This window comes from Myodes glareolus, chromosome 1 (assembly GCF_982192425.1).
Source record: "Myodes glareolus chromosome 1, mMyoGla1.1, whole genome shotgun sequence".
Lineage (NCBI taxonomy): Eukaryota > Metazoa > Chordata > Mammalia > Rodentia > Cricetidae > Myodes > Myodes glareolus.
The window spans coordinates 75,182,795-75,210,764 of record NC_142026.1 but is presented as its reverse complement, the minus strand read 5'-3'; the positions used below and the strand labels follow the sequence as shown (position 1 = coordinate 75,210,764).

General features: G+C 45.7%; 1 protein-coding gene across 1 annotated transcript; it reads right to left on the bottom strand.

Annotated features, from left to right (window-relative positions):
- Positions 1-2,015: 2,015 nt before the first annotated feature.
- On the bottom strand, positions 2,016-27,847 carry Nlrp12 (NLR family pyrin domain containing 12). The gene is made up of 10 exons (XM_048452151.3): positions 27,403-27,847; positions 22,496-22,576; positions 18,120-19,803; positions 14,075-14,245; positions 12,004-12,174; positions 11,075-11,245; positions 8,905-9,075; positions 6,627-6,797; positions 4,697-4,867; positions 2,016-2,314 (listed from the first exon to the last, which is right to left on the bottom strand). The coding sequence occupies exons 1-10, from the start codon at positions 27,689-27,691 to the stop codon at positions 2,227-2,229; spliced, it is 3,168 nt and encodes a 1,055-aa protein (XP_048308108.3). The 5' UTR covers positions 27,692-27,847; the 3' UTR covers positions 2,016-2,226.
- Positions 27,848-27,970: the final 123 nt, after the last annotated feature.

Here is a 27,970-nt window from a genome sequence, read left to right as displayed (position 1 = left end):
ATGTTAGCTCTCTTCTCTTTGTCCAAGTGGAAAGTGTTATAACATTTGGGTGCTGTCTGTGGGTACCACTCGCCGCCCGTGCAGTACATAGGGGTACAGTGAGCCTTCCGGGGAAATGGGGCGATTGAAGTGGATTGGTGGGGAAAGATGCACGTGGGGTAATTGAGCAGGAGGCTAGCTTGCTGCCAATTGGAAGTACTGTACTGTTCCAGACATTTAATGGTTGGTTTTTAGTATCCTGTTTTCAGTTTGCATGTGATCATCTTGCTGTCTTTTTCCAGTCCCGTCAATGTTCCAGGTAGCCATACTCAAAATGGAGGCCCTCTCCAAGCCTTTAGAAGTGGAAAGTGCTTCCATTTTGTGTGTTGCTGTGTGGAGAAACCAGCCTGGAACTTCAGCGTGTGGAGCTTCAGCCGTGGGACTTCAATCGACGGAATTGCTCATTTGGTGAAACTCAAATGTGGAGCACTATTCTGGACTGAGTAGAAAGTGCTACGACATTTGAGTTTTCCCTGGGAGCATTTTTCTCTTGAGCACCTTCAGGCTCCCCCGCTCAAGTCTTAAGCTGCAGTGGGAGCTCCAGCCTTCTGGTCTGAGGAGGCCGGTCTCACAGTTAATAAAGTATGAGCATGAGTTTCCTGGTTGTGGGTGCCTAGAATTTCATTTTAGCCCTAATTGTTGGCAATTTTTGAATAAAGTCTTGTTCTCTTGGCACTTTGTTTTCATTAAACCTACATGTGGCAGGGTTGGGCGTCCATTTTATGCTGTTCCATGTGGTCTGGGTGTCACTTCCCGGGGCTGGTCTTAGGAAATTTATGCTTAAATATGGAAGCTGTGGCTTCCTTCAGTCCCCTTCGCCAGGTGGGAGGGCCGGTTTGGCTTGTACACACCTGTGAAGACTGGGACAGGTGCTCCCATGAACGTTTGGTACAAGCACAGTGGTGGTGCGGCTCAAGTCAGCCTGACTACTGGGGAACTTCACCTGGTAGCGTACTCTTTGGTCTGCATGCGTTCCAAGTGTTTCACTATTTGGACATGGAATGAACTGGTAATTTCAAAGCCTTGTTACCTCCCATTTTCCCCTGATATCTATAGGATCACAATTCTAAGGCACCTTTTGTGATGCATCTCTGATCCTGCTCCGTGGCCCTCTTCCTTAAATGTTAAAGCCTTCATGCCAGGAGCTAAGCTAGCCCTGGAGTTGGTATGGTCGGAAACTGTACTATAGCTGGGGTTCAGACCCATCGCCCATAGTTTATGAGACTGCCTCCCTGTAGCTCCCCTGTAGCTCTCTGGTCTTCAATGACCTCTCACATGCACAGCCCAAACTATAAATACCAGTTAGGCAATCTATATTTCCCTAACGATAGGTTTTCATGCATGCAAGGTAGCCAGTCTCAACTGTTTTTGAGGCCTCACAAAGTCATTAAGTAGGAAGGTTTGCAAACAGGGAAGTACGAGCCACGAGTAAGGGTTCAATGTTACTGATTGTTAGGGAATCACCCTTGGAAAATAAGTTCGTACTGCTGCACAAATAACCACTTCTTGGGAAGCACAAACAAGCAGAACTCAAAATTCAAGCCAAGTCTGGTCTGCAGTGTAAGTTCCAGACCAGACAAGGCTACACAGAAACCTCTAAACTGCTCCCGGCACATAAAATGTTCTCTGGACATATTTTAATCTGTTGTAGTTTTATATTTTGGCCAGTAGATGGGAGCCTTTGTCTGATTACCTCAGAATTTTTTTTTTGTTTCCCCTCGTGTTGTCTTATTGCTGCTCTTCAAACCTGCTAACTAGCCAATCCCATCTTATGTGATCTGTATGGAGTTAACATCAAATCCCAAAGAGCTTCATCAAAGATTATGGCTCGGGCTGGAGAGATGGCTCAGAGGTTAAGAGAACTGACTGCTATTCTAATTCCCATCAGCCACATGATGACACACCCATCTATAATGAGATCTGGTACCCAGAACACTATATACATAATAAATTTAAAAAAAAATAAAGACTATGGCTCAAGCAGAACATTTTTGCCAACTGGCACTTTTTGGGCCTCCTGCCCCAAGTCAGTCTCTGGTTTCTGATTCCTAGGGTGTCCTTGAATATTTAGTCCTCTTGATTCCCGTTGTGTGGCAGAGGTTGACCTCTGCCACAAAGTGCTGGGTTGTAGCTATCTGAGGGAATAAAAAGATCCTGGTCGCCTCCGTTCTGATGCTGCAGGAATGCTCAGCACCCAATGTCCAAGTACGGCTTTGTGACTCGCAGTGCTGCCAGTCTCCTGTGGGTCATTTTGTTCAGGTCCATTCCAAACAGCCTGGAGACAAAGCATGGAACTGTCACTAAGGTTACTAAAAAGCCTTTAGCCTGGTGAGAATTTCCCTACTCGGTTTTCTTTGGGGCTGGATTGGGCGCTTCCTGCCCTTGTGTAGGCTTGGAGTTCAGCTCCACAGGGCAGTTTTGAACTCCAGGTCCAAGGGATCCGACATTCTTTTTCTGGCCAATATCACCAGAAATGCATGTGTACATATACATACATACACAATTAACCATCAAAATCTCTCTTGTTTGGTTTATTTTTTGACAGGGTTTCCTCTGTGTAGTCATGGCTGTCCTGAAACTCATTCTGTAGAGCAGGCTGGCCTCGAACTTGCAGAGATCCTCCTGCCTCTGCCTCCCAAGTGTTGGGATTAAAGGCATGCACCACCACTGCCCGGCAACAATCCAAATCGCATTCTTTTTTTCTCTTCTTCTTTTTTTTTGATTTCTTTTTTATGTACATTGGGGTTTTGCCTGCATGAGGGAGCCAGATCCCCTGGAACTGGAGTTGGTTGTGAACTGCCATGTTGGTGGTGGGACTTGAACCCAAGTCCTTTGGAAGAATGGCCAGTGTTCTTAAACCACTGAGCCATCACAAAATCCTAAGGGAATGGGTAACAGAGATGACTCAGGATAAAGTCTCTTGCTGCCATGCTTATTACTCAGAGAGCACTCATCTCAAGTTGGCCTCACTCAGACTTGTACAAGTGCTGTGGAACTCTGGAAAGCAAATAAATACAAAATTTTAAAGACTTATTGCAGTATTGGGACTTACAGTTCTGTGTATGCTAGGCAGGTAGGCACTCTACTGACAAGCCATGAGCCATCCTCCTAGCTCACATTTTGAGATAGTGAGATAGTGACTCTCACATTTTGAGAGTCTCACGAAGTTGCCCTGACTGGCCTTGAACCTGGGATCTTCTTGCCTCAGCCCCCTGTAATGCTGGAATGTATACTCCTAGTTTTTGTTTTGTTTTGTTTGTTTTGTTTTTTGGTGTGAAGGTGTGCTTGTGGAAGCCAGAAATCAAACTGCATATGATTTCCTTCCTATCCACGAGGGTCCTCAGGAGTGAACTCCGATCACCAAGCTTGGCAGTAGATGCTTTAACCTGCCAGGTCGGCTCACCAGCCCTTTATTTTTGTCTTATGCGTGAGTATTTTGCACACATGTACGACTGAGCCTCATATTGTAGTGTCAATGGAGGTCAGCAGAGGTTATTGGATCCTCTGGAACTGGTGAGCCACAAAGTGGGTTCTGGGAACTGATCTCTGCAAAAACAAGTGTTCTTTGTTTGATTTTTATTTTTCAAGACAGGGTTTCTCTGTAGCCTTGGAATCTGTCCTGGAACTCACTCTGTAGAACAGGCTGGCTGCGAACACAAGTGTTCTTAACCACAGAGCCACCTCTCCAGCCTCCTTACTTCCAACTGTTTGTTTGCTTGTTGGAGACAGGGTCTCTCTTCAGTCTTGGCTGACCTGGATTTCTTAGAGATCTACCTGCCAAGTGCATTTCTGTGCTAGAACCAAATATGTTCCCAACACTCTGGGCTCCTTACTCCCAGTGTTAGGTGTCTTCAGTCATTAATACATAAGAACCACGGGGAAATCCAACTTGTATTCTCCTTTACAGGTACAGACACCATGGTGTGGAAAACATGTCAGCTGAGACTGGCTTCATTTAAAAGATTAGGAAATAAAGGCGTACTGTACATGCTTGCAATGCCAGTATTCAGGAGGCTGAGGCAGGAGGATGGAGTGTTTGAGGACTACCTATTAAGTCTAATTCTCAGCTAGCATGTTGCGTAAGTACTGGTCTCATGTATTATACCCAATTCCGTGAGTGGTGAAATAGCTCCACCTTGTATTTATCCAGTTTATCTTATTTTTATTATTTACATGTATGTATGTCTGTGTGGGTGTGAGGTGGGGGCATGCCCATGAAGGCTAGAAGAGGGGGCTGGATCCATGGGAGCTAGAATTACAGGTGGATGTGGCCACCTGACAAGGGTGCTGGTAACTGAACTCAGGTCCTCTGTAAGAACAGCAAGTGCTTTTAACTGTTGAGCTATCTCTCCAGCGTTATTTATCCAGGTTTTTTTTTTAAATTTTATTTAACTTTATTTTATGTACGTTGGCGTGAAGGTGTCAGATTCCCTGGAACTGGAGTTATGAACAGTTGTAAGCTGCCATGTGGATGCTGGGAATTGAACCCAGGTCCTCTGGAAGAGCAGCTGGTGCTCTTAACCACTGAGCCATCTCTCCACCCCCCTATTTATCCACTTGTTAACACGTCTCAATTATTCAGTATTCCTACCCCCAAATCTGAGCCCAGCATTCTCAAATCCCCCATTCTCCCCAAGCAATCAGGATCATCTCTCACCACAGGACTCGAAGTTTGCACCCTGGATGCCTTAGCCTCTTGCACAGCAGCCGGACACCTGTGTCCCCCAGAGCGTTGTTGGTCAAATAAAGCTCCATCAGGGTCTGGCTGGTCCCCAGGATGGAAGAGAGGTCCTCACAGGCTTTTGATGTGAGGCCACAGCTGTCCAGCCTGCAGAAGACAAGTCGAAGGTGGGTGAGGTGAGCTTTTCAGGGAATTGGGGTGCTGATTGTGAGGTGATCAGGTTTAAAGGAAACAGGCATGAGCCCATCCAGTGGTTGCTGAACACACTCCTTGGTGAGCGGTGTAGCCCTTAGCAAGTAGTCTCCCTACCATGCTCACACAGGTAACCCTAATTAAATTAGCTTCACTGTGGTGGGCAGAGGCATTTGGATCTCTGACTTCAAGGCTACCCTTGTCTACAAAGCTGAGTTTCAAGACAGTCATGGCTACACAGAATAACCAACCTGGGGTGGTGGTGGGGAGGACTTGGAGACAAAAAATAATAATAATACAAGTTATACCAATGTGAGTTATTATAGACTGAATTTCTGGTGTGGTCTGGAGCCAACAATCAATGATTTCCTTTTATATTTACTTATTCCTCAGTTTTAGCCTGGAGCTAAATGTGGACGTTAGAGGTAGGGATGGCTCCAGCCCTCAACAGGTTTCTGTCCCCAGAGAACACATCTTCAATAAATGATGAGTCCAACGCCTACAGCTTGTTAAGAATGTAGATTGGGAGCCGGTGGTGGTGGCACTCAGAAGGCAGAGGCAGGCAGATCTCTATGAGTTCAAGGCCAGCCTGGTCAACAAGAGCTAGTTCCAAGACAGGCTCCAAATCCTACAGAGAAACCCTGTCTGGGTCGTGGGCGTGGGGTGGGGGAGTGGAGAAAGCCGTGATTTGGAAGACTAGTTAGTCATGGTGGCTCACACCTGTAATCCCAGCGGAGGGAGGCAGATCTCTGAGTTTCAGCACAGCCTGGTCTACAGGGTGGGTTCCAGAACAGCCAGGGGTAAGCGGAGAAACCGACTCAGGGAGGAAAAAAGCACAGTCTGGGATCAAGTAGGCAGAACAGCCCTGCAGTGATCCTGCTGTGAAGCAGGGTCAGCCCGAGAATGGAGCCAGTGTAGTAACAAATCACAGAAGCCACACATCCCAACAGCAGGAGCTGGAAAGATGGCTCAGTAGGTTAAGACTGCTCTCCTAGAGGACCCAAGTTTAGTTTCCAGTACCAAGTTTGTTGGTTCACAACAACCTGCAACTGATAATGAAGGGGAGGATGGGGGAGGATGGGGATCTAATGCCATCTTCTGGCCTCTGTGGACACCCGCAGGCCCAGATGCACTTATACATAGATGAAAAGAAAATGTCCAAATCAGTCCATGCCTGAAGTCTGGTCCTTTTAGCTACACAATTAATAAATGCCCCCCCCCCCCCAGGAAGTTTGTCACCGTTTTTGTGTGTGTGCTGGAAGGTTGCTTTTTGTAGGATGGGGGATACTCTGTCTCTGGTTTCTCTCTTTCTCTCTCTCTCTTTTTCCGAGACAGGGGTTTCTCTGTCGCTTTGGAGCCTGTCCTGAAACTTGCTCTGTAGACCAGGCTGGTCTTGAACTCATAGAGATCTGCCTGCCTCTGCCTGCTGAGTGCTAGAATTAAAGGCATGAGCCACCTCCGCCCCACCGGGTCATGTTTCTTAATGTGTTTTCTGTTTTCACAATAAAAACAGCCTTCATTTGTTTTTCTGCTTTGTTTTTTTGAAGTAGCATCTCTTATAGCTAAGGCTGGCCTGATACTGGTTATGAAGCTGAAATTAGCCTTAACATTTCTGCTTAACCAGGTAGTGGTGGCGCATGCCTTTAATCCCAGCACCCTTCCATTAACAGCCCCACCCTACTCCGGTACCCTTTCTCCTGAGGAAAACACTGACCACAGCTTTTGGAGTCTGCAGGCCGGATGCCGCAGTCCTTCTCCCAGCAGTCGCAGGCCCCTGTCTCCCAAGTCGTTGAAGCTCAGGTCCAGCTCTCGAAGGCAAGTGTTGACCTGGAGAACACGGGCAATCCCTGCACATGCATCTGAGCCCAGTCGGCAAATTCCCAACCTAGTGGAAGAAATGGCCATGCTGAGTTTGCCCTATAACTTTCATATTGTCACCAGGACTGGGCTTACGTGCCAAATTTGTATGCTGGGTGTAGGGGTGTGGCTTTGTTCACCTCAGAGAGGCAAAAGGGGAGAAAGCAGAGAGGAAGACAGGATAGAAATCAAGGGCCCAGGCAGCTCACAACTGGCTATAACTCTAGTCCCAGGTAATTTAAAGCCACCTTCTGGCTTCTGGGTATGCACTTGGTCGCAAGCACACATGCAGGCAAAAAGTCAAATATGTAGAATTTTTTTAATTTAAAAAAAGAAAGGCAGGTGGTTGATAGAGAGTAAATGTCTAAAATACACAAAGCCCTGTGCTCCATCTCTAGTATTACGTAAATGGGGTGTGGTGTTCGTTTGTGGTCATCATATTTGGGAGGTAGAAGCAGGGAGATCAGTTCAAGGTTGTCTTAAGCTACATAGGAAGTTTGAAGTCAGTTGGTTAGCCTGGGCTACATGAAACCCTGTCTTCAAAAAAAGAAAAAAAAAAGTAAAAAGTAAATGGGCTTGTTGCTGGAGACGGCTCAGTGGTTAAGAGCACTTCCTCCTTTTATCAAGGACCCCAGTTCGTTTCTCAACACCCATGCTGAGCTGCATATGACAGAGGATGTGAGACCCCCCTTTCTCTGGGCACACATACACTCACAAAAGTACATATGCAAGAATAAAATTAATATTTGAAAAATGTTTTAAAGATGATTTTCCTTTGTGTGTGTGTGGTTTTTTAAGACAGTATTCTCTGTGTAGCCCTGCTTCCTCAGTGCTGAGATTAAAGGAATGCACCACCATGCCCAGCCAGGTTTTACCTTTTTTTAAAAAACAATTTATTTTTATTTTATGTGTGTTTTATTTTTACCCGCATGTATGTCTGTGTGAAGGTGTCGGATCCCCTGAAACGGGAGTTACAGTCAGTTATGAGCTGCCATGTGGGTGCTGGAAATTGAACCCAGGTCCTCTGAAAGAGGAGGCAATGTTCTTAACCACTGAGCCATCTCTCTAGCCTTGGGCTTTACCTTTTTTTTTTTTTAAGTTAGTAGTGTGTGTGCACGAGCATACATCTGTACATATGCTGCTTTGCCACAACCATGAGAGTTGGTTCTCTTCTTCTGCCATGTAGGTCTCAGGATTTGAACTTAGATCATCGGGCTTGCCAGCAAAACACCTTTTCCCGCTGAGTAGTATAGCCCTGGATGTTCTGTAACACTCTGTGTAGACCAGGGTGATTTATTTATTTATTTAGAGACAGGGTCTCACTGTCTGTCCTGAAACTCATTATATAGACCAAGTTGGCCTGGAACTCAAAGACCTCCACCTGCCTCTGCCTCCCGAGCGCTGGGATTAAAGGCATGCACTACCGTACTGGGCTAAAAGTACACCTTTAAAAATATCTATTTTGATATTTTGCCTGCATGTATGTGCAGAGGGGGTTAGATCTCCTGGAACTGGAGTTACAGATGATCAGTTATAGATGGTTGTGAACCACAATGTGGGTACTGGAACAGAACCCAGGTCCTCTGTAAGAGCAAGTACTATTAATTGCTGAGACTTCTCTCCAGTCACCGTAGGCATTTTCTTGATGTTTAATTGATGTTGGTGCCCATTGTGGGTAGTATAGGCCTGGGCTGCACACAAGCAGCTAGCAGAGCCAGTCAGAGAGAACCAGCCAGTAAACAGCATTCTTCCGTGGTTTTTTCTGCTTCAAGGTTTTGCCTAGGCTTCCCTCAGTGACAAATTATAACCTGTAGGCGGGGGGGTGGAGGGGTGGGGGTGGGTGGGGAGCCTTCCCAAGTTGCCTCTGGTCATGCTCTTTATCACAGTTACAGAAAGTCAACTAGAACAGAGGTTCACTTCCATCAGTAGTATCTGTTCTGAGACTGAAGGATGAGCCAGTCTGCCCTGGAAATGAAGTGGACAGCAGATCAGAAGGGCGATTTCAGGGGATGTCAGAGACTTGTGTAAAGGCCCCGTGGCAGGAAATCCTGAAAGCTGGCGAGGAATTGGGAGGCACCATGACTTCCATGGCAGAGAAGACAGGGCAAGGATGCTTATCTGGCAATCCCACTCACCGGAGGGTCTGGAGTTTACAGTCTGGGTGCCCAAGGCCCTCACACAGCAAAAGCACCCCAGGATCCCCGAGGTCATTCAGACCCAGGTCTAGCTCCGTCAGGCTCTGGTTCGTGCTGAGGCTGGAGGCCAGATCTTCACAGGCAGCCTGGCCAAGGTGGCAGATCTTCAGCCTGCGAAAAAGCCAGTTCAGTAAGTATGATGGGGGGATTTTCTGGGGACACTGATCTATCCCCGTTTGCCCTATCTTCAGAGTTCAGTGTTCTCCTTAAGCTATGTGGTACCTGTAACACCCACCAGCCCTTGGTAGACAGAGGCAAGAGGATGCTCCTGCTCCATTAGAGACTATACTGGGTATATAGGGAGGCTGAGGCTCAAAAAGCAAGGGGCTGTGGGTGGAGCTCAGTAGTAGGGCACTTGCCTAGTATGTGCAAGGTTCAGGGTTTGATTCCCAGCACCATCAAAAAACAACAAACAAACAAACAAACAACAAAAAAACCCCCAACAAACTGTTTAAGGCCTATCAATAGTGGCACACACCTTTAATCCCAACCCTAATCCTAGCACTCAGGAGTTACAGGTAGGTGGAGCTCTGTGAGTTCAAGGCCAGCCTGTTCTGCCGATGCGAATATGATATTACACGTATTGGATTACATAAATATATACATGATTTTCAAATTGTACTTAAAAATTATTTTGTGTGAACCAGGCATGGTGGCACACACCTTTAATCTTAGCACTCAGGAGGCAGAGGCAGGCAGATCTCTGAGTTCGAGACTAGCCTGGCCTACATATCAAATTCCACGTTAGTCAGAGATGCCCAATGAGACTCTGTCTCAAAAAATATTTTGTGGGGGCTGGAGAAATGGCTCAGTGGTTAAGAGCACTGGCGGCTCTTCCAGAGGTCCTGCGTTCAATTCCCAGCAACCACATGTGGCTCACAACCATCTGTAATGAGATCTGGCGCTCTCCTCTGGCATGGAGGCAGAATGTTGTACACATAATAAATAAATAATAAATCTGTTTTTTTAAAAAAATATTTTGTGGGCGTGCCTGTGTACATGCACAGTAACAAGTGTTCTGTACTACTGACCCACCCCTCCAGCCCCTGTGGGCATTTTCTCCATAGCTAACTGAGGCAGGAGCCCACCGTGGGCAGCATTCCAGGACAGTGTGCAAGAGTCAGCCTCTGCTTTCATGGAGTGGGCCCCAGGCACGAAACTTAGATTGATGGGCTTGGTGACAGGAACCTTCACCTGCTGAACCATCTCACCAGCCCGACAGATATCTTTTAGTAAGACTTCTTTTTATTGGCTAAAACAAGCAAGACTGGCATGTGTCTCATGCCTTTGATCCTAGTACTTTGGAGGCATGTGTGTGGAGATCATTTTCTTCCTTATCCAGTAATGGTTGAACTTCCTCAGGAAGTGGGACCTTGGTCATAAGCCTTGATGGCCAGTGCCTTTACCTATGAAGCCATCTTTCTGGCCCCTGCTATCAAATCTCTCTCTCTCTTTCTTTTAATTTTTGAAATTATTATCTTATGGGGTTGGAGAGATGGCTCAATGGTTAAGAGCACTGGCAGTTCTTGCAGAGGACCCGGGTTCAATTCCCAGCACCTACATGGCAGCTCACAACTGCAACTCCAGTTCCAAGGAACCTAGAATCCTCACACAGACATACATGCAGGCAAAACACCAAAGCTCATGAAATAAAAATACATAATATTATTTATAAGATAATTTGAAGATTAGATTATCTTATTTTATGTATGTTAGTGCTTTGCCTGCATGTATGTTTCTGTACTAAGTGTGTGCCTGGTGTCTATGGTGACCAAAAGAGAGTATTGGATCCCCTAGGACTTTACAGATAGCTCTGACTGCCATGTGGGTGCTGGTTAAACTGAACCAAGTTCCTATTGTAAAAGCAGCAAGTGCTCTTAGCCACCAAGCCATTTTTCTAGTTCCCTTTTATTTCAGGGTTGAGTAAGATGCCAAGAGCATGAGATGGTGGCGCATGCATTTAATCCCAGCACTTGGGAGGCCTAGGCAGGTGGATCTCCAAGTTTGAGGTAAGCCTGCTCTACAGAGCAAGTTCCAGGACATCCAAAGCTACACAGAGAAACCCTGTCTTGAAAAACTTACTTTCCAAGTCAGCCCCTGAAGAACTCACCACAAGGTGCGCAGCCTGCAGACTGGGTGCCTCAGCCCTTGACACAACAACTTCAGTCCCAAATCCTGCAAGGGGTTTCCTGTCAGGTCTAGCTCCACCAGATGTGAGTTGCTGCTGAGAACGCTGGCGATCTCTCCACCAGCTGCAGCCTCCAGTAGACACTTCCTCAGCCTGGGAGACAGTGAAGAGGATGACATGTCCTGAACTACATACATGTCCTGTGTAGTCACCTAACATGAACCTATGCAATTCTTTCTCTTTCCTATGTGGTTGGGCTTGTTTTGTTTATTGAGACAGGGTCTAAGGAGACCAGGTTAGTGTGGAACTCACAGAGATCCACCTGGCTCTGCCACCCAATTGCTGGAATTAAAGGTATGTATCACCACACCTGACTTCCAAGGGAGTGATCATGCACCCCTTTAATCTCAGCACTGGGGAGGGAGAGGCACACAGATGTCTGTGAGTTTGTGGCCAACCCGATCTCCATGGCAAGTTCTAGGTTAGCTACACAGTGAGACCTTGCCTCAAAAGATCAAAACCCAAGATAAACAAAAACAAATAAAATCTATCTACTTTTTTTTTAAATGAAACTTTTTGGGATAGTAGAAAAAGGGGGGGCAGGTTTGATCTGTGCAATTGATATACAGCAGAAATATTGTACAGAAGGATAGGTGTGGTGATACACTACCAGCATATAAACAAATAAAAGGATGAGTTCAAGGGCAGCCTATTCTACAGAGCAAGATTGGGGTCAGCCTGACCGACATGAGACCCTGTGTGAATAAACTGAGAGAGAGCGCAGGGGTTGGGGAGGATGAGACACTGAACTTCAGTAATATGTACAGTTAATATGCTAATGGATATAGAGAGGAGGGGTATCAAAAAGAGGAGAAGGGAGAGAAGAAGGGGAGGAGGGGAAGAACACTCACTGGATCATCTGCAGCCTACACCTGGGGTGCCGCAGGCCCTTGCAGAGCAGTTGCAGGCCTGGGACCCCAATGCTGTTGCCACTGAGGTCCAGCCTGATTAAATTCCTGTTGGTGATGAGAGCTGCTGCAAGATCCTGGCAGGCTGATCCAGAGACCTGACACTTTTTCAGTCTAAGGTGAGAAGGAAGATGGAACCAAGTCATTTATTTGGTAGCTCTTCTAGAATTCTGGCTTTACATTTTTGTCTTTTTTTTTTTTTTTTTTTGACAGAGTTCTTTATGTAGCCTTGGCTGTCCTGGAACTGACTTTGACTTTGTAGACCAGGCTGACCTTGAATTCACAGAGATCTTACTGCCTCTGCCTTCAAGTACTGGGATTAAAGGCGTGTGCCACCATACTTGAGTTGTTTCTCCCCTTTTATCTGATATAAAATAAAGGAGAAGTTTTTAGTTTAGTGGCAAAGTCCTTGAGTTGCATGTTTCTGATCTAAAGGCAAAGAAAGAAAGAAAAAGAAAAAAGGCTGGAGAGATGGCTCAGAGGTTAAGAACACTTCCAAAGGTCCTGAGTTCGATTCCCAGCAACCACATGATGGCTCATAAACATCTATAATGAGACCAGATGCCCTCTTCTGCAATGCATGTATGCACGCATTCATAATTATGTAAGGAAGAAGGGAGATGATGGCTGTTAAGGCTTGGGTGGTAGTGGGTGTACTATGGGACTTTTTGTTCCAGAACAGCCAAGGCTACAGTGAGACTCTGCCTTGAAAAACAAAAAATGAGCTGGGCAGTGGTGTAAGGCAGAGGAAGGCAGATCTCTGTGAATTTGAGGCCAGCCTGGTCTATAAGAGCTAGTTCCAGGATCCAAAGCAACAGAGAAACCCTATCTCAAAAAATTAAAAAACAAAACAAAAAAAAACAAATGCAAAAGCAAAAAATGAACAAACAAATCATAAAAATGTTATGGGGGCTAGATAGATGGTACAGTGGGTAAAGTGGAGACCTGTGTTCTATCCCCAGCACCCAAGGAAAAATCTGGGTGTGGCTCAGTGGTAGACCCCTCTCCGAGAATCCCCCAGTGAAGGGCTGGGGATGCAGCTCAGTGTAGACCCCTGCCTAGCACAGAGGAGGCAGAGGCAAGTGGATTCCAGGGGTAAGCTCTAGGTTCAGTTTAAGAGCTTGCTTCAAAATAAAAGGTTGTCAGGCTGGAGAGAAGGGTCAGTGGTTACAGGCATATATTGCTTTTGCAGAGGACACAAATTCGATTTCCAGCACCTATGTCAAGCAGCTCACAACTGCCTGTAACTCTAGTTCCAGTCCTCTAACAGAACTCTAGCTCCTATACTATAGAACTCTAGTTCCTATACTATAGAACTCTAGTTCCAGTCCTCCAAAAGAACTCTAGCTCCTATACTATAGAACTCTAGTTCCAATATACTAGAACTCTAGTTCCAGTCTTCCAATAGAACTCTAGTTCCAATACAATAGAACTCTAGCTCCTATATTATAGAACTCTAGCTCCAATATACTAGAACTCTAGTTCCAGTCTTCCAATAGAACTCTAGCTCCTACAGTATAGAACTCTAGCTCCAATACACTAGAACTCTAGTTCCTATCCTCCAATAGAACTCCAGTTCTAATACGCCTCTGTCCTCATATGCAGGCATACACATAAAACAATAATAATAAATATATGTATTTTAAGGCTATAAGCCAGTGGTGGCGCATGCCTTTAATCCCAGCACTCGGAAGACAGAGGCAGGTGGATCTCTGAGTTCGAAGCCAGCCTGGTCTACAAAATCAGTTCTAGGACAGTCCGGGCTACCCAGAGAAACCCAGTCTTGATGAAGAAAAATAAATGCGATGCACTGGAGATGGCTCGGTATGCAAGTCTGACAATGACGAGTTTGATTCCTAGAACCTAGAACCTTAGAAGAAGAGGCTGCCCCATTGTAATATACTGTCACACGAGCCATGGCAATCAGATACGCCACCTTGTGTGTCCTTAGATGAGCCTCATGGGAGAGGGTGGTGGAGACCTCGAGAAGCTCGTTGTTGCAGCTGGGACTCACCTCAGGTTCTGAAGCTTGCAGTTGGCATGTCTGAGGCCTTGGCAGAGCAGCCGCATGCCTCGGCTGCTCAAGGTGTGGCGGTGTAAGGCCAGCTCGACCAGGTTTGGGTTGGTGCAGACTGCTGCTGAGAGATGTGCACTGTAGACATCAGGAAGTGAGTTCCTCTCCTGTCTGGGTAAAGGATGGGTAGTTTAGTAGTCTGCATAATCATTATGGTTGACACAGGAACTCATTAGCCAGCTCAGGAATCATCGTGGCCTTTTATAGATCACCTCCTTTTCTCTGCTATTTTCAACTTTATCTCAAACTCCAAGCCTTAGATTATTTGTGTGTGTGTGTGTGTGTGTGTGTGTGTGTGTGTGTGTGTATGGGGGTGAGATGGGGTCTCATGTAGCCCAGGCTGGTCCTTAACTTATTGTGTACCTGAGGATGACCTTGAACCCCAGATCCTCTGTCCTTCACCTCCCAGTTTCTGGGATTACAGCTGTGTGAGGTAACCTGTGGAAGAGCAGCCAGTGCTCTTAACCTCTGAGCCATCTCTCCAGCCCCTGCTGAAAAGTTTTTAATAACACAATCTCCCTATCATGAGTTCCAATTAGTATCAGTGAGTATTGTTTAGGCGCAGGTCCCAGCTCTTGCACTATTGGTCTTTTCTTTGCTAAAGGGCCACCATACATGTTTGGGGGACCACCTTGTATGGACCCACTGAGTATTATTAGGGACCATCTTATGTTTGGCCAGAACCATCCTGTCTATGTGTGCCAATTTGAAGCATCTCCTACGTCTTGCCACTAGATGTCAGTAGTATCACCGGCTTCCCAGTGTGACAATCAAAACATTGTCACAGAATTCCTGGATGTCAGCCTCGGGCCTGGGTTAAAGGCAACAGAATCCTTGACTGGTGGTCATGGTGACTCACGCTTGTAATCCTAACACCAAGAGGCTGAGGCAGGAGGACTGCCAGGGTGAGACCCTGTCAAAGCAAGCCGGGCATGGTAGTGAATACATGTAATTCCATCACCTGGGAGGGGGAGGCTGGAGAATCAGGGGTTCGGAATCATCTTCCAAGACACACTGAGTTGGAGATAAACTTGGGCTACACGAGACTCAAAAACTAAAGTAGGGCCAGTGAGATAGTTCAGCATGTAAAACGTTTGCTATATAAGCCTGGCACTTGAACTTCTAAATCCCCAGAACCCACTTAGAGGCATAGGACCCACCTACATCAGAAAGCTGTTTTCTGTCTTTCATACATAACACCTGCCCTGGAGCACCTGCAGGCAACACACACACACACACACACACACACACACACACACACACACACACAGAGTAGAAGAGACCTGGGTGGCGGTGGCACAGATCTTTAATCCCAGCACTCAGCACTCGGCAGAGGTGGGTAGATCTCTTGAGTTAGAGGCCAGCCTGGTCTACAGTAAATTCCAGGACTGCCGGGGCTACACAGAGAAACCCTGTCTTGGGAAAAAATAAACAAACAAACAACAACAACAACAACAACAAAAAAACAGAGAGAGAGAGAGAGAGAGAGAGAGAGAGAGAGTGAGAGAGGCAGAGAAACACAGAGAGAGACACACACATGGTGGCATGGACCACATGGTGAGCATTGCTGCTGGACAAAGTTTCAGCATTTTGACATTGCGAATCACAACTCACCACCATCTTTTTGCTACTTAATGATTCTCACTATGTGCTATGGGAGTTCCTTATGGCTTTTCCTTCATGAATTTTGTGTGAGCTTTGGTGTAGGATGAGAACATATACAATGACAGTCTCTTTAAATGAAATAATTCTTTGGAAAAAAGTTCCTACTACAGCAGAACTACATAGCATGATATGTCTACGCCCCACACAGGACTCCCTACTGTGCCCTCCTCACCCCCATTACACCAGGAATAGAGACGTTAAAGACTTACTAACTGGGCTTACCTGGTCCCAGGGTAGACAATGGAGAGAAACAATGGGCTCATATCAAGAACCTGAAACCATTCAGGGCACAAGTTCAGTTAATAAGCATAGTGACTTACTGGACAAGTAGTGAGCTCTGATCAGCCCCAAAGGGAACAGAATCCATTAAGAAGTTAGACTGGCTTGATCCCCTCTGACACACTGAGAAACATACATTGAAGGAATAGGAATGGTACAGTGTAATGGAAAACGAGGAAGATGTCAGGATCATATTATAAGACTGAGGCACAAATGAATGCAATTAGGAAACAGCTCAATGCTTGTGGTGCTCATGGTACAAACACTACATCATGCCCCTTGAAGAATGGAAATTGCTCTCATGGGTTTGGTTCTGGGGATTCAATGTCTGACACCTCCTGACCACATAGGAGGAAGTGTAACAGGGTGCCTGGTGCAGTTACTGAATCTTAGAGGACAATAGGTATTTATATTCTTGCTAAACTTATACCTTTTGCTTCAAGAAAAATATTGTAATGACATTGATGATTGCTTTCACGCCAGAATCATTGCCTGCTTTCAATATTGCTTGTGGTTAAGCTAAAATGCAGTTAGAGTATATTAGGTGTGGCCTATTTTCAATAAAGGGGCAGCCATCCTAATTCACCCTCAGGTCGTGCCAGTCTCTTTCCCTGGCTGGCTCCACACCTCCTCTTTGGAAGCTGAACCCCGCTGGAGCTGGACTCCGGCACACACACACACACACACACACACACACACACACAGAGAGAGAGAGAGAGAGAGAGAAACATACTCAGAGAGACAGAGACAGAAACACACCAATAGAGATACACTCATAGAAAGAGACACAGAGACACATATAAAGAAAGCGATACACACAGATACTAAAATTGAATAAAATAAAGTGTAAGGGTTAGCAGGATGGCTCAGTGGGTAAAGGCACTTGCCACTAAGCTTCATATGACCTGAGTTCAATCCCTGAGACCTAAGTGGTAGAGGGAGAGAAGTGAGCCCCACAGGCCATGACACTGCACCTACATACACACATACAAAATAAATAAATGTAATAAAAGTTCTTAAATAAAATAAAAAACTGAGAATCCCCAAACCACTGAGAGATGGATGGCTCAGTGCTTAAGAGCTCTTCTAGAGGACCTTAGTTCAGGTTTTAGTACCTCGTAAATCAGCTCATAACTGTCTCAAGCTCCAGTTCTAGAAGTGCCATCACCCTCTTCTGGTCTCATGTGCACATACCCACACTCACACACACACACACATAATTAAAAATAAGTGCTGGAGAGGTAGTTCAGTGGCTAAGAGGGCTTATTGCTCCTCCACAGACCAGAGTGCACCCACCGGCAGGGGCTCATAATGGCTTATAATGACTCCAACTCTAGGGGAGTTGGTGCCCTCTTCTGGCTTTCTTGGGTACCTACATACACCACCACCCCCCTCACACACACACACACACACACACACCACACAAATAGAAATGGGCTGGGCAGTAGTGACACATGCCTTTAATCCCAGCACCCAGGAGGCAGTACCAGGTGGATACCTGGTCTACAGAGTGAGTTCCAGGACAACCAACAAGACTACACAGAAAAAAAATGTGCCTCAAAAAAATTAAAAAATAAAATCCTCTTATTTATTTTTATTTTTTGTGTATTGGTGTTTCATCTGCACGTATGTCTGTGTAGAGTACTGGAGTTACACATGGTTGTGAGCTGCTATGTGGGTGCTGGGAATAGAACCTGAGTCCTCTGGAAGAGCAGTCCCTGCTCTTAACTAACTCAGTCATCTCTCCAGCCCTATAAAGGATTATTTTATGTTATTGTTGTTGTCTTGGGTTTGTTTGTTTGTTTGTTTGAGACAGGGTTTCTCTGTATAACAGCCCTGGCTGTCCTGGAACTCTCTCTGAAGACCAAGTTGGCCTGGAACTCACAGAGGTCTGCAGCCCAAGTGCTAGAATTAAAGGCACCATGCCTAACAAAATCTTTAAAAAAAAAAAATCCCCAAGCAAAGCCAAACCTCCTGCTTCTCCCCAGATCTCTGGTTAAGGAGGTATGAAATCAGAACACTGTTCCCCAAGGGCACTTACAAGGGTTCTGATGGAGCCTGGGTTCCTGATGGTTCCGGTTCCGTCGGGCCATTTGTGTCCGTACTGTAGGCACTCCCATACAAATGAAGAACCACGGCGTTCCTGCAGTACCTCACGCAAAAGGAGCATACCATGTGCTCCATCATGGTGGTGATGTTGCTGACTACGACCACCTGAAAGTGGCTCAGGGCCTGCTGGATGAAGTCTTCCTCCTGGATCTCATACAAGCAGCTGAGGAGCTCTAGGGAGCCACGCTGCAGGGTGGAGCCTTCGCTTCGAGCTTTGTCTCGGATCCAGGCCAACACTTCCTCCTTGACCTGAGGTGAGATGGTCCAGCCTAGATTCTTCTCCAGGTACCGTCTCATCTCCTCATTGAGGAGGCCGAACAGGAAGCGGACGGTGAGGGCCAAGAAGTTCCTTTCTGAGAAGCCATACTCAGCCAGTGCTCTCCTCACTGTCTCTCTGCCATGCAGGGCACAGTACATGGCTGTGAAGAACTCCTGGAAACTCAGGTGGATGAAGCTGTAGAATTTTTCACACTTGATATCCTTCTGGAAGATGTTCACGTTGAGGAAGGTGGAGACATCTGCTCCATCTAGGCCGTGTTTACCAAGGTCCTGCTCCTCAAATAGAATCTTCTGATTCCAGAGGCCCTCTGCAGCCAAAGAGACCAGGCCTCTCTGGCTGGCTGGGACTTTGACCGTTGGGGTTCCTGGCTTGGGCTGCATCAGACTCAGAAGGTAGAACATGTAAACTGACGTGGTGGTCCTGGATGTTTGTCTTAAAAGCTCCCCACTCTCTAGCTGCTGCTTGAGGCAGGTGCAGACCACCCAGGACACCATGGGAACAAAACACATGGTGAAGAGGGGCTCATTGCCCGTCATGAAGCTGAACACTTGGTTCGCTTGCCCAGTGTTATGGAAATACCTGTAGATGTATTCCTTCCTCTCTGCCTCAGAGAAACCCAGGATCTCCACATGCCTTGGATGTTCCAGCAAGCCATGCAACTTCTCCAGGGTGCTGGGTCGTGTGGTGATGAGCAAAGAGAGTTGGGGCAGAAGTGACTTCCGAATCAGGCTGCCGAGGAGGAGTTCAGTGGGTCGTTTCTCCTCCCAGCAGAGGCACCAGGGACCCTGAGCGTCATGAAAAGAAGGATGAAGCTTATCAAAGCCGTCGATGATGAACAGGAGGCGATCAGGTGCCCTGACGAGGTCCTGGAGGGGTGCACCAGGCTCCGGCCAGCACCTGGAGAGGAAATCGCGTGCACTGCACTGGACATGGCTTCTGTTCAGCTCCCTGCAGCTGATATAGAAGACATAATCGAACCTACCTTGGAAGAGCCTCCCATCTGCCCAGTCCAGCATTACTTTGTGGGCCAGCATGGACTTCCCCATCCCTGCTGCCCCTTGTAACACCACTGTGCCTGGTGGCTCAGGGCGTTCTTCGTCTGGTTCAAAGAGGTTCTCTATTTGGATAGGGCAAGCCTGGTGGCCCTCGGCTCTGTTGTAGCCACACCCTGTATCCAGAAGTTTCTGCTGTGCCCAGATGGGATTTGAATGTTCCTTTACTAAGAGAGGCCGAGTGTAGCGGTGGCTCAAGTTGACACATTCGCCTAGTCGCGCATTGCGGTCTTCCATTAGTCGGAATTTCCTGCGGACATAGTCTTTGTAGGTCGCCTGGGGATCTAGTAGAGAGAAAGAGAAGGTCTGTAATATATCCATTAGCAACTTATTTATTTATTTATTTATTTATTTATTTATTATGTATACAATGTTCTGTCTGTGTGTATGCCTGAAGGCCGGAGGAGGGCACCAGACCTCATTACAGATGGTTGTGAGCCACCATGTGGTTGCTGGGAATTGAACTCAGGACCTTTGGAAGAGCAGACAATGCTCTTAACCACTGAGCCATAGCTCCAGTCCCCAACTTTTTTTTTTAAAAAAATGTTTTTTAAAATTTAGTTTTAATTTAGTTTAATTTTTAAAATGTGTATGGGTGAATTTTATTTTATTATTTTTTTGCATGTATGTCTGTGCACCTCACATATTGCTGTGACTGCAGAGGCCAGAAGAAGCAGAAGAAGGCATTGGATCTCCTGGGACTGGTGTTATAGACTTGCCATGTGGCTGCTGAGAATCGAACTCAGGTCCTCTGGAACACAACAAGTGCTCTTAACTGATGAATCCATCTCTCCACCCCCTATTTTTAGTTTTGAATTATGTGTATATGTGTGGGTATATAAATATCAATTCCAGTGCCCACAAAGGCCAGAAAAAGGTGTTGAATCCCTGGCACTGGAGTTAAAGGCTGTTGGGAGCTACTTGATGTGAGTTGCTGGGATTCAAGCCTTGATAGAGCAGTAAATGTTGTTAACTACTGAGCCATCACTCTGACCCCCAAGCTTTTTCTTTTTTTTTCTTGAGGCAGGGTCTCATATATTCAAAGATGGCTTTTGATTCTCCTGTCTCTACCTCACACGTGTTGGTATTACAAGTATGCGTCACCATGTCCAATGTATACAGTGCTGGGATTGAATCCAGGACTTCAAGGATGGTAAGGAAAGCATTCAAACAATTAAGTTACATACCCAGTCCCCTCCACCTTTTTTGTTTGTTTGTTTTGTTTTTTCGAGACAGGGTTTCTCTGTGTATTTCTGGCTGTCCTGGAACTCACTCTGTAGACCATGCTGGCCTCGAACTCGCTGAGATTTGCCTGCCTCTGCCTCTCTGAGTGCTGGGATTAAAGGCGTGCACCACCACTGTCTCACTGTCTGCTCTCTGGCCCCCCCCCACATGTCTTGCTGCTTTTCTTTTCTTTGTTTTTCTTCTCTTTCCTTTTTTTTTTGTTTTTTTTTTTTTGTTTTTCTTTTTTTTCGAGGCAGGGTTTCTCTGTGTAATAGTCCTGGAGCTCACAGACAAGGCTGGCCTCAAACTCCCTGAGATCCGCCTGCCTCTGTCTCCCAAGCGCTGGGATTAAAGGCATGAGCCACCACCACCACTTGGCCCACTCGGCTTTTCTTTCTTCCTTCCTCCCTCCCTCTCTGTCTCTCTTTCTTTCAACCACAACCTTGCCCTGTAGCTCAGGCTGGATTCTAACTTTTCTTGATATCCGTGCCTCAACCCCGCCCCCCCCCCAGCCTCCGAGCCCCAGGATTACTGTTGTAAACCACCACTCCCAGATGTCACCAGTGGTGCACGCCTTTAATGCCAGCACTCAGGAGGTGGCAGATCTTTGGGTTCGAACCAGTCTGGTCTACAGAGATACTTCCAGGATAGCCAGGGCTACACAGAGAAACCCTATCTTGAAGGGGAAAAAAAATGAGATTATAGGCTTGAGCCAACACATCCAGCTCACTGCCCCTCTTCTTCTCTTAGACTGTGAATCATTTGTGAGAGGTAGTTTGGTAGCTTTCTCATGCCCACAAAATGGCAAGTTTTAGGACTTAACCCCAACACTTGGAAGTTAGAGGTAGGAGGGTCAGGAGTTCAAGTCCACCCTCAGCTACATGATAAATTCCAGACCAGACAACAAACCAAAAGATTATATGACAAATGGCTTACATATAGGGGTTGATTCAGTCAACAAAGTTGGGATGAGACGCCTCAGCTAGTGACGGTGCTTGCCACTAAGCTTACCAACCTGAGTTGAATCCCCAGGACTCCTGTGGAGCGAGGAAACAATTCCTTCAAATTGTCCTCTGACCTTCACACGAGCACCATGGCATACTCCTCACCCCCATGCACACAAAGTAAGTTTTTTAAAGGAATTGGAGAAATGACTCAGTGGTTAAGAATATTTGATGCTCTTGCAGAGGACCCAGCACCTATGTGGTAGCTCACAGCCACCTATAACTTCAGTTCCAGGAGATCCAAGGCCTTCTTCTGGTTCATCAGGCATGAAAATACAGTCAAACACTCATATAAAATAAAAACAAAGAGATATTTTAAAAGTGTAAACGATTTTAAAAGAACTTTGATAGTGTTTATCTACCACACAAAATCAGCAACTATCCACCCAAGAAAGACTCCTAGCCGTGTGCCAACATTAAATTCGGTTTCTGGCCGGATGTAAATGTATACACCTTTAGTCCCAGCACTCAGGAGGCAGAGGCAGTTGGAGCTCTGTAAATTCAAGGCCAGCCTGGCCTACAGCGTGAGTTCCAGAATAGCCAGAGATATGTAGAGACCCCATCAACACACACACACACATATGTATGGATGTTTTGTTATATACATATTATATATACACACACACGCGCGTGTGTGTGTGTGTGTGTGTGTGTGTATTACATACTGTTTCTGTCTCACCTGCCTTCAACTGGGTAGTTGCTTATGTGCAGCTAGTACATCCTAATAGACACAGGGCTCATAGCTCACCTTTCCTTGGAGCACTGGGAGAGGCATCTAGAAGACAAGTTGATTGGCTCTCAAAGGAGCATGGGCCATTATTCGGAGTGACTGGAAGAGACATTGTGGGAGTCAGTTAGCACTCAGTATTATATTTTATTCTTTCTTTTTTATTACTGCACAGCTATTGGGCCTCATGAGGCCCAGGCGTGAGGCCCAGTGTAACTTCCTGAGCCTAGCTCCTGTTTGGAAACCTGTATTTGGCCATGATGTCCACATGTGAGTGACTCAGCATATTCCTACCTAGACCCACCTCTGCCCAGCCACCGCTAGCATGGTAGAATATTATTGGCCCTTGTTCCTTCCTGCACCTCAAGCCATCCCAAGCTTCTCTACCCCCATCACAACCCTATATATGTTCCTGCCTGATACCATTAAACGAGATCCTTCTTTGACAGACTCCTGACTCAGTGGGTGAGTTTCTCCCCAGTGGCCAGCGGGGAGGGCTGGGCCGTTTGACACTCACCATCCTGCTCAACCCCAGGGAGAGTTCGGTAGGCCCAGCTCTGCCCCCGTTCTTTCTGCCAGAGAACCCAGCACATAGCATCCACCCAAGGCCTTGAGCATTCTGGGCAAGCACTTTACCCCTGAGCTATACCTCCAGTCCTGATAGTAATTGTTGTTACTGATATTATTGTTGGTATCAAATGCCTTTGTAGCTCCTGCCCGCCCAAGCCTCACCTCACTGTGCTGTGCTGGGAATGGACAGTCTAATGGTGTGGGGAGAGCAATATATGGAAAATAAACAGTATTGTTTCCCACACTGAGTGATGAGTGGACCAAAGTCAAGCAAAGTGAAGAAATGAAATTGTGTCCGGGATAAGATATTCTGGGGGATAGCTAGGAAATAATTTTCTTTAATATACATATATGTGTATATACATACATAAATACATACAGAGAATTTCAACACTTAGGAGGTAGAGACAGAAGGTCCAGGATTTCAAGTCATCCTTGGTTACTTAGGGATTTCAAGGCCAGCCTGGAGCACAAGACCCTATCACAAAACCCACATAAATAAATAAATATAACAAAATAAGCAAATCTTTTATATAAATAAGATATTTCTCTTCATATATAAACAATTTAGTTTTTTTCCTTCTTTCTTTTTTTTAAACATTTATTTATTTATTATGTATACAATATTCTGTCTGTGTGTATGCCTGCTGGCCGTAAGAGGGCACCAGACCCCATTACAGATGGTTATTAGCCACCATGTGGTTGCTGGGAATTGAACTCAGGACCTTTGGAAGAGCAGGCAATGCTCTTAACCTCTGAGCCATCTCTCCAGACCCCCTCCTTCTTTCTTTTTTGAGACAGGGTCCTATTATGTAACCTTGGCTGAGCTGGAACTTGCTATATAGACTAGGCTAGCCTCGAACTCATAAAGATCCATCTGCCTCACTCATGTGCTGGGATTAAAGGTAGACACCAACACAAAGCACATCCAGCTTGACACATACATACATATATACACACACACACACTAATTTTATTACATTTGATTTTTAACTTTTTGTGGTGATGAGGGGTGCATACTTTGGGGAGCCTGTGAAGGTCAGAGGACAACCTTGGGAGTCAGTTGTCTCCTTTTACCATGTGGGTTTGGAGGATGAAACTCAGGTCACCATCAGTTTTGGTGGCAGGAGCTTTTATCCACTGAGCCATTTTGCCAGTCCTCGTATTTGGTTTCTGAGACAGGTTTTGCTGTGTTGTCCAGACTGACCTTCCACTTGCTGTACTCCCTACCTCTCAGTGTCTCAAAGTGCTGGGATTATAAATGTGTGGCAGCACACCCACTCAGAAACTCTTGTTTTATTAGGCAATTGGTGGTGACATACACACTTTAATCTCAGCACTCAGGAAGCAGAGGCAGGCAGATCTCTGTGAATTCGAGGCCTGGTCTATAAGAGCTAGTTCCAGGACAACTAGGGCTGTTACACAGAGAAACTCTGTCTTGAAAACATCAACCCACCAAAAAAAAAAAAAAAAAGAAAAAAGAAAGGAAAAAAAACCTCATTTTATTATTGTTGTTATTATTGGGTATATATATAAGATGTGTGTGCACGTGCGTGCATGTGTGTGTGCATGCATGTGTGTGAGAGACAACTCATGTGGAGGTTAGAGGACAATTTGGTGAAGATGTCCATTTTTTCTTTTTTTAAAGATTTATTTATTTATTATGTATACAGTATTCTGTCAGCATATATGCCTGCAAGCTGGAAGAGGGCACAGATGGTTGTGAACCACCATGTGGTTACTGGGAATTGAACCCAGGACCTCTGGAAGAGCAGTCAGTGCTCTTAACTCCCGAGCCATCTCTTCAGCCCCCAAAGATGTCCATCTTAACGCAGATTCCAGAGAATAAACTAAGTTTGTCTGGATTGAAACCCTGGTCAAAAAATAAAAAAGTCTAATCCAGCAGTTCTCAACATGTGGGTCTTGACCCTTTTGGGAATTGAAATACACTTTCACAGAGCTCACCCAAGACCATCAGAAAACACAGATATTTATATTACAATTCATAATGGTAGCAAAATTATAGTTATGCAGCAGCAATGAAAATAATTTTATGGTTGGAGTCAGCACAGCATGAGGAACTAACTGTATTAAAGGGTCACAGCACTAGGAAGGTTGAGAACCAGTGCTCTAACGAACAGACTGTTTACAAAAGAACAAGCAGCCGGGCAGTGGTGGTGCACGCATTTAATCCCAGCACTCAGGAGGCAAAGGCAGGTGGATCTCTGTGCGTTCGAGGCCAGCCTGGTCTACAGAGCGAGTTCCAGGACAGGCTCCAAAGCTACACAGAGAAACACTGTCTTGAAAAAAAAAAAAAAAGAAAGAAAACAAAGAAAAAAAGAAATGTTTGCCGGCATATATGCAAACAAGAACACTGTATAGGTAATAAATAAATAAATAAATCTTTAAAAAACAACAACAACAACAAAAAAGGGTTCAGTTTCCCCAGTCATCAGGGAGAAGCATATAAAATGGTTTTGTTTTTGTTTTGTTTTGTTTCAAATCAGGATTTCTCTGTGTAGCTCTTGCTGTCCTAGAACTCACTCTGTGGACCAGGCTGGCTTTTAACTCAGAGTTATTTCTGCCTCTGCCTCCTGAGTGCTGGGATTAAAAAAGTTTGCTACCACTGCCTGGCATAAAACCTTTTTTAAAAAAAATAATGATTTAGTTTTATGTGTAGTTGTGTTTTGCTTGTGTATGTATCTGGGTGAGAGTGTCTGATCCCCTGGAACGGGCATTATAGACAATTGTGAACTACCATGTAGGTGCTGGGAGTTGAACCCAGGTCCTCTGGAAGAGCAGCTGGTGCTCTTAGCTGCCAAGCCATCTCTCCAGCCCTAAAACTGTCTTGAGATATTACTTTACTCTCGTCAGAATGACTGTCATCAGCAAATCTGACAATAAATGTTGGAGAGAATGGGGAAAGAGGAACAAATCCTTTATTTGCTCCTGGAGGGAGTGTAAATCAACACAGCTATTGAAAATCACTGTGGATGTTCCTCAAAAAAATTAAAAGTAAGCCAGGTGGTGGTGGCGCACACCTTTAATTCCAGCACTCAAGAGGCAGAGGCAGGTAAAAAAAAAAAAAGCAGAAAGAAAGGAAGAAAGAAAGAAAGAAAGAAAAGAAAGAAAGAAAGAGAGAAAGAAAGAAAGAAAGAAAGAAAATAGCCTATTGGGGTGACTCATACCTGTAATGCCAGCACTCAGGAAGCTGAGGCAAAGGGATCAATACAGGTTTGAGCCATCCTAGGCTACACTAAGACTGTATCTCAGAAGTCCAGATAGATAGATAGATAGATAGATAGATGGATAGACAGGTAAATTGATTGATAGATGATAAATCTCTATAGTAATGGATTTTGCTTTAAAAAATTATTCTTATTTATGTGTGTGTGAAGCAGCATGAGTTTATGCACATTCCATACATGTAGGTATCCTTGGAGTCCAGAAGGTGTTGAATCCCCTGAAACTAGAGCTGTCCTCTGACTCCGCACCCAGGCTGACACTCAAGTGCCTGCACTCATTCACATGTGCCATACATACACTATAAGCAATAATAATAATAATACTTTTTTTTTCGAGTTAGAGTTTTTCTGTTTATCTCTAGCTGTCGTGAAACTTGTTTTGGAGACCAGGCTGGCCTCAAACTTACAGAGAGCCGTCTGTCTCTGTCTCCCTGAGTGTTGGATTAAAGATGTATGCCACCACCACCTGGCTCACAATAATTTTTTTAAAGACAGGGCTTCTGCTGAGCAGTAGTGGCACATGCCTTTAATCTCAGGAAGACAGAGGCAAGCTGATCTTTGTGAGTTCAAAGCCAGTCTGGCCTATAGAGCTAGATCCAGGACATCTAGGGCTGTTACACAGAGAAACCCTGTCTTGAAAAAGCTAAAAAACAAACACAGCCTTTCTCTGTGTAGTTCTGACTGTCCTGGAACAATTCACTCGCTTTGTAGACCTTGCTGGCCCTAATTCAGGGATCTACCTGCCTCTGCCTCCCAAGATTAAAGGCATTCTCCACCATTGCCTGGCCATAAATATTCTTTAAAAGACAACAAAGTAAAAAGCGGACTATTTGGGAGAGGAAGGGGTGAAGAGGGGTGACAGAGAGACAAGAAAGGGTTGTAGGAGTGGCTGAGTGTGATTCACACACATTATGTACACACATGAAAGTATCATTACAGTCAGAGACACGGCAAGTCTGAGGACCTGTGGCTGATCCCTGGCACACACATACACGAATGCACACACAGCACATAGACTGCTGGGCTGAGATCTGAATCCAGCTCAACAGATAGATATTGTAAAGCTAAGAGAACGGGTGCATTCCAGGCAGGGCTCTTTCTCCTTCTCCTTACCTTGCACCAGGTCTTCTCTCTGTCCTCGCTCCCACAAGTCCTTCCTGTGGATCCTCTCAAAGGTGCTGAGAGCCAGCTGCCAAGCCTCCCTTGTCCCCATATGGGCCAACATCAGCTGGGCCATTTCCAAAGGACCAGCCATCTCCATTCGTCCCCAGGGGATCTTGTCCTGGCCCAGTTCCTCTGCAGTCCCCAGGTATAATTTGAATTTCTTCAGTTCCCCAGCCTCGAGTTCTTCCAGGTAAGTGGACAGTCGACAGAGAACATCCCTAGCTGTAGCTGGCAGCATGGGGATTCAGTAGTGGGACTAGATACTCGAATGCTTCTCCGAAGGGAAAGTGGGCACTGTAGCATGCTGCCACCACCACACTGACAGGCAGAGGGGAGCAAGATGGTACAGGCAAAATCTTTTCAAGAAATCGTGCTTGCTCCTCCAGTGCCTGCCCCTCTCAACAACAGTGTTTACTTTGAAGAAGGGGAAGTTGGTATGAGGTAATCCCAGGAGCCCTTGACTGTAAGCATGACATATGTTGAGCAAACTTCTACTCTGGTTTCCCAGCTTCCTTGA